General features: G+C 41.9%; 1 protein-coding gene across 1 annotated transcript; it reads left to right on the top strand.

Annotated features, from left to right (window-relative positions):
* The first annotated feature begins 842 nt into the window (after positions 1 to 842).
* LOC116378794 (signal transducer and activator of transcription 5B-like) lies at positions 843 to 6,116 on the top strand. The gene is made up of 5 exons (XM_031840705.1): positions 843 to 1,271; positions 2,163 to 2,319; positions 3,455 to 3,544; positions 3,696 to 3,873; positions 4,865 to 6,116. Exons 1-5 carry the CDS (start codon positions 1,144 to 1,146, stop codon positions 4,999 to 5,001), a joined length of 690 nt encoding a protein of 229 aa, XP_031696565.1. The 5' UTR covers positions 843 to 1,143; the 3' UTR covers positions 5,002 to 6,116.
* The last annotated feature ends 23 nt before the right edge of the window (positions 6,117 to 6,139 follow it).

The following is a 6,139-nucleotide window of genomic DNA, read 5'->3' as shown; positions in this document are numbered from 1 at the left end:
CAAAACATGATCAATACTAAAGCAGCACCGAAAGTAACAACCCAGTCATTACTTGAACCTGAAAAATGTCCTGTTCATCTTCAAAAGAAGTTGGTTTTCAAAATTGCGAGAATTCCGTCTCGCTCTTCTTGGACTGAAGACTAGTCCTGATGCTAAATAGCCTTTCACAGGCCGCTGAGGCAGGTAGAGGTGTGTTCAGCTTCACACACAGCTTGTGCAGGGCTGGGAAGGGTTCCCCTAATGCTATCACTAATGCTAACACTAATGCTGCGCTCTCGCGGCTCCTGTCAATCCTATGGTGTGGTGGCTAGCTAACGTTAAGTTAGCTAACGTTAGCCAACTAGTGCTGCAATGATTATAGCTAAGATGACTCAAATCAACACAATCTCACAACTGTCAACACTTCCTCAGCTCACTAACTCGCTAGCGATCCACGGGTGTTGGTCTTTGTCACCACCGTCGTTTGTTGCGGGAGTAGCAGGTGCTTCCATTTCTGCTTCCGTCATGAAATCAGTCATCGTAGAGTGGAATTCTACTCATGTAGTCCCTCGCTAGCTATAGCATATAGCATCCTGGGTATCAAAACACCGTGGCTTTGAGAGCACTTGTTTGTAATTGCGCATTAACGTGATTAACCAATGATTTAACTTGCAAGCTAGGACCACTGATTCGCCAAACCTGCTTGTTGCAGTCTCTGTTCCACCACAGTCCCTGACGTTGGTCTCATGATTAATTTTGTTTCTAAAGATAGATTTGATTTTGTAGTGAGTAACGAAGGTTTCAGGGGAAATGTATCCGAGTAAAAGTATCAGTTTTCTTTGCAAAATGTAGTGAAGTAAAAGTGAAAGTCAACAGAAATATAAATAGTAAAGTACAGATATCCAAAAAAACTACTTAAGTACAGTAACGCAGTATTTCTACTTAGTTACTGTACACCACTGGTTCTACAGTACCGATAGCAGAAGCGTTAACTCCGGACCTCGATACTAATATTTACTACGGTCTCATCTTCCCGTTTAGAACCGGGTATCGAGGGGCATCCCTACTTACTGGTCATCCTCCTTATTACTACTCTTGCCTGCTGTTCCTTCCTCTCTTCCTTCATCCTTTCTCCTCCCATCCTCCTGCTTCCACAGGAGCACCATGGCAATGTGGATCCAGGCCCAGCAGCTGCAGGGTGAGGCCTTGCACCAGATGCAGGCGCTATATGGCCAGCACTTCCCCATCGAGGTGCGACACTACCTGGCCCAGTGGATTGAATGCCAGCTCTGGTATGCAGAAGACTTTGATCTGTAGTCTTGTTCCCATATTTCAATGGCATTATCAATCCCTTTGGATAGAAGCTACATTTGGCCGTATTTCTTTGTAATATACATTCCTTCATAAAAGAATATAATCAAAATATAATATAATCCTTTATAATTGCACCAGGGTGTGTACCTTTTTAAAATTATTTGTTTGCATTTCAGAAAATGTTATATTTTAAACGTAGAATATAATATGGCACTAAAATGCACTAATTGGGTTCAGTTATTGTATGCAAATTAAGCAATACAAATGTTGATTTCTTCTTTAAGGGTCAGGGTTAAGGAAACAAATTAGCTGTTCATTTTAAAAGACATGTCTTATTTTCTCTTTTCTAAATAGGTATTTACTGTTGCTCTTTAATAATAAAGCAAACGTATTTCATATTTGATTACTCGAATAATTGATGAAATACTTGATTACTCAAATGATCTGTAGCTGCAGCTCTACTGCGGTCTACGTTTCGTGCAGCAGTCCATGTAGAGCCGTGCACAGCTCAAATGTTTGGTATTTGGAGCCCTGACATGCCTGTATAGATGTTGAACAAAGGAGAAATATCGTTTTGATTTTTTCACTTCTTTACTAACTGACTTATCCAACTTTGCCTGATGATGCTCTTATAATTTATTATTTTTATGTTGTAACTTTTTGTGTTTATTATTTTTACTTCTTTTACCGAACTATTTTTTACCTTGTGTTTTTGTAAAGCACTTTTGTAACCTTTTTACAAGCAACGTTCTGATTTGTTTCATTTCTTGTTAGATAGTCAAAGTTGATGAGAGATTTATGTCAACGATAGTGAAGCAGCACTGAGCTCGACATACATTGGTTAGAAATTGTTAAATGTGCTCTCACAGGGATTCGGTGGAGTTGGACAACCCAGCGGAGGAAGCTAAAGCCAAGCGTCTGCTGGAAAACCTGGTGGCCGAGCTGCAGAAGAAAGCCCAGCTCCAAGGAGGAGAGGATGGCTTCCTGCTCAAGATCAAGCTGGGCCACTACGCCAACCAGCTCAAGGTACAGCTACTCTTAAGATGATGGAGAACAAGCCTGCCCTGAAACCTCTCTGGAACTTTAGGAAATGATAGTGCACTTAACCGAAGCAGGTCTCATTTCTCAGCTGTAGTGATACTCTTGTCAACTCAAACAAACGTATCCTGTAAGATTCCTCTGTTACCTTACTCGGGGAATATGGCACTCAGCGCATCACAAACATCCTGAAAGGATCCATAAGGGTGCACACACTTAAGAATATCACAAAGAGCTGTGTCGGTAGATTATGAATGGCAGGTACTGGTAACTTTCATTGGAATATACTGGGTGCCATGTTTTCTCGAACATTTTACTGAAAGAAACATTCTGAATAACTTTAAACCTAATTAAAGTTATGTTGGTATGCTCAGTAAAATCATTTTTTCAGATCTGCTGTTATTTGTAGCTTACTCCTTTTTAAGGCACCGGGTCAACATCAAGGTATTTAGTAGCCTGTAATAGTCTATAAAGTTATATAGTTATTAAAGGCAGGGTTGGTAATAAGAAACTAGCAAGAGTACGCTAGACTTTTTAAATTATCCAACCCAAAAACCCACCCCAGTGTTACAACTCTATTCTGATGAAAGTAGCTAACAGCGCTAGCTCCAGAAGTCACTGAATCTAGCAAGAAAGTTGCCAAGTCATCAACGCTGACAGTCCTTCCTTTCTAACCTCCTCAAAGCCAAAGTGATCATTATGAACGTAAACAACAAACATGGCTGCCGTTAGCTCTCACAGCTGTCATGAATGGACCGGCTTATTACAGACAGCCTCACTCAGATACGGTTTCTTTTCTTTTCTTTGTCAGAGCTCTTGAATTCATTGATTGCTGTAATGAGAATTTCAGCAAAAATATCAAATGTTTTTGAAGAAGATTAACAACCTTGCCTTTAATCGTCTCTTTCTGTCAAATATTGGTTCTTCTGTGCTGGCCCACGATTTACGGTTTAGCAGTCTCTGCTTCAGGTAATATATGGGCACTAAGGAGTTACCACTATGAAGTTTATTTTCACACCGCCACTTTATAAGAGCGTGACCGAAGATTGGTCAAATTGTTGGTATGGTATTGGATTGAACCAAGTGATTTTAAATAGTCCTTTGTGTGTGTGTGTACCTGCAGAGCACTTATGACCGCTGTCCTTTGGAGCTGGTGCGCTGCATTAAACACATCCTGCACTCAGAGCAACGGCTGGTTCAAGAAGCTACAAATGTAAGTGTTAAAGGTGTCGTCATTTGCAGGAATCCCACGACCTCCGTGCACAACATTCCCCAGGCATTATCTACCAACAATGAATAACACGTGTTGGAGTCCGATGTTGATAGAGGCAAACTGACGATGAGTTTGTTAAATATGTGTTTAGGCCAGCTGTGGGAGTGGGGTGCAGGCTATGGACAGCCTGTCACAGCGCCACCAGCAGATCAACCAGTCCTTTGAAGAGCTCCGCCTGGCCACACAGGAGACGGAGAATGAACTGAGAAAGCTGCAGCACAGCCAGGAGTACTTCATTATCCAGTACCAGGAGAACCTGCGCATCCAGGGTGAGGATGAGAGATGCATACACACATACACACGCATGCATGTAGAAACACTCCCAATCTGTATTGTTTTGATTTCTTTCAGTGCTTTACATAAGTGTTCCCAATCTAAAACAATGAGTTTCTGCTCAACATAATACTAAAGATACACCGGTACCCTTAAAGGGACAGTGTGCACGTGTTGGTGGTATCTAGTGGTTTGTGGCAGGTTGCCACCAACTAAACAGCCCTCAGCTCAGCCCTCGCTTTCCAAGCATGTCGGAGAACTACGGTGGCCTTCAGGTAGGGATAGGTTTCTGTAGGATGTTAGTATGAATAGGAGCGACTCGTATCAATACTCTGTTCTTCTACATGACTGGATAATTGTTTTAAAAACATGTATAAGATTTTAAAAACAAATCAATTCAGAACAGATTTAGATTCTATTTATAATTTAGGTATATCTAAATATTGTTTCCGGAGCAGCAACAGTCGTGTTGCCAACAACAAAGTCTCTATATAAAGTCATTAATATCTCACTGGAAACAAATAAATAACATTTCTGAGTGAAGTTTATAAAGATTGAAGAATATCCGTCAGTATCAGTCATTCCTTCTGTCCTCTCAGAGAAGTTTACTAAGAACAGCTTTTGGTCGATCGTTCATGCTGTCAGTAAGAACCCCTAAATGTTATACCCCGTCCCTTAATCAGCACAGAACCTTTTTGACATTCATTGGCTCATATGTATGAAGGGTGAATTTACCAATTACAAAGTGCAACAAAGTCAAATGTTCCACTCCCGGACAAAAGAAGACCACTGAAGATGTCTTAGCTCCAGTTGGGTGTTTTGCTTCAATGCCTTGGGGGCGCATTTTAAACATCACCAGTTTGACTCTATCTTTATAGACAACAACCTGCAGGCAAGAGTTACCAGAGTTACCTTATTCTCCCAAAAGTGAACATTTTGTGTAGTAGCAGGTGTTTGTAATGTCGTGCCTGTCTCCTGCTCCGTTAGCCCAGCTGAGCAGCCTGTCGTCACTGCCTCAAGCTGAGCGCACCCAGCGGGAGACAACCCTACAGAGTAAGAGGACCACTGTGGAGGCCTGGCTCACCAGAGAGGCCAGCACATTACAGAAATACAGGCTTGTATGAAGACACCACACACACACACACACACACACACACACACAAACGCGCGCACACACACACACTGCCATAACACAGGCTGGCAAGTGAATACAACATAGACACACACTGTATACACACAAATGACTAGGGGAGGGAAAGGTATCGACGAGGCTCCTGCCAATACAATAAAAGAAGTCTTTGAACAATCTTAATGTCAAATAGCCTACAGGACCGGAGATATAATGACCCTACTTCTCATTTTCTGATTCATTTTATCCCTCGTGGAGTCTTCTTGTAAACCAACTTACCATTTAAACTCAGTGTAACTCACCAAAAGCAATGTGTGTATCATTGATGTCTCACAAATGTTGGATTAAGTTCCTTCCTCATAAAACATTTGCAAAGCCCAAACGGTTTGTTTGTTGGGGAAGTAAACGCATTGTTTACTTCCCCATTTACTGGCTTGCAGTCTTCTTCACTGCCTTTGTTGCTGCATTGCTTTGTTTCTCGGCCCCTCACTGCCACCTGTGGATCAGTGGAAAAGTGTGAAATGATTGGCAGGATTGCGAATGGCGTTGCCCGAGTGCTTGCATGTGAGTCCTAGTGAGTGTGCTCGAGAACAAAAAAATACAGGGAGCCACTCGGAAAAGTGTTGAAAATGCTATCGGTGGTCATCAAGTCTACAGGGCACCTTTAAATGATCTGCTATCGCTGCCACTCGGCTTCTACTTCATTCAGTCCTTTCAGTCTTATTCTAATATGTTTTTATCTTAGATAAAAACATTACACTCATGACCTTGTGCACATAATATGTTTGGAGAACAAATATACTCATTCGGCATGTTGCGGTTAATTCAGCAGACGTTGGCACTTATGAATAAGGTGAAAAAAGATTTACTCTAAGCGGACTCTGGCCCTTGCAGTCCAAGGCTGGAGCAGATGTTGTCAGTTTGTGCTGCACGAGGAGGATTCAGGCTGCCCAAGCAAACGCATATTAAACCATCTGTTTGAGGCAAATCCAGTTAGGTTACCGAACTCTGTACTTGTAAGGGTACCGACTGAGTTACGTTGTTGCTACCTAGCACCTATTCACGTTAAATCAATTGATGCCAAATTTGAGAGAGAGAGAGAGAGAGAGAGAGAGAGAGAGAGAGAGAGAGAG

Source organism: Anarrhichthys ocellatus, unplaced genomic scaffold, assembly GCF_004355925.1.
Source record: "Anarrhichthys ocellatus isolate YVR2014 unplaced genomic scaffold, GSC_Weel_1.0 scaffold3175, whole genome shotgun sequence".
Classification (NCBI taxonomy): Eukaryota; Metazoa; Chordata; class Actinopteri; order Perciformes; family Anarhichadidae; genus Anarrhichthys; species Anarrhichthys ocellatus.
Note: the sequence above shows the minus strand (reverse complement) of the source record. Positions and strands in the feature narration are given on the sequence as shown.

What these genes read in the sequence shown, in the direction of transcription:
- LOC116378794 (XM_031840705.1), top strand. Translation starts at nt 1,144, where the DNA reads ATGGCAATGTGGATCCAGGCCCAGCAGCTGCAGGGTGAGGCCTTGCAC. An exon ending in TGGATTGAATGCCAGCTCTG is followed by an intron (nt 1,272 to 2,162) that starts GTATGCAGAAGA and finishes GTGCTCTCACAG; the next exon opens with GGATTCGGTGGAGTTGGACA. An exon ending in TGGTTCAAGAAGCTACAAAT is followed by an intron (nt 3,545 to 3,695) that starts GTAAGTGTTAAA and finishes ATATGTGTTTAG; the next exon opens with GCCAGCTGTGGGAGTGGGGT.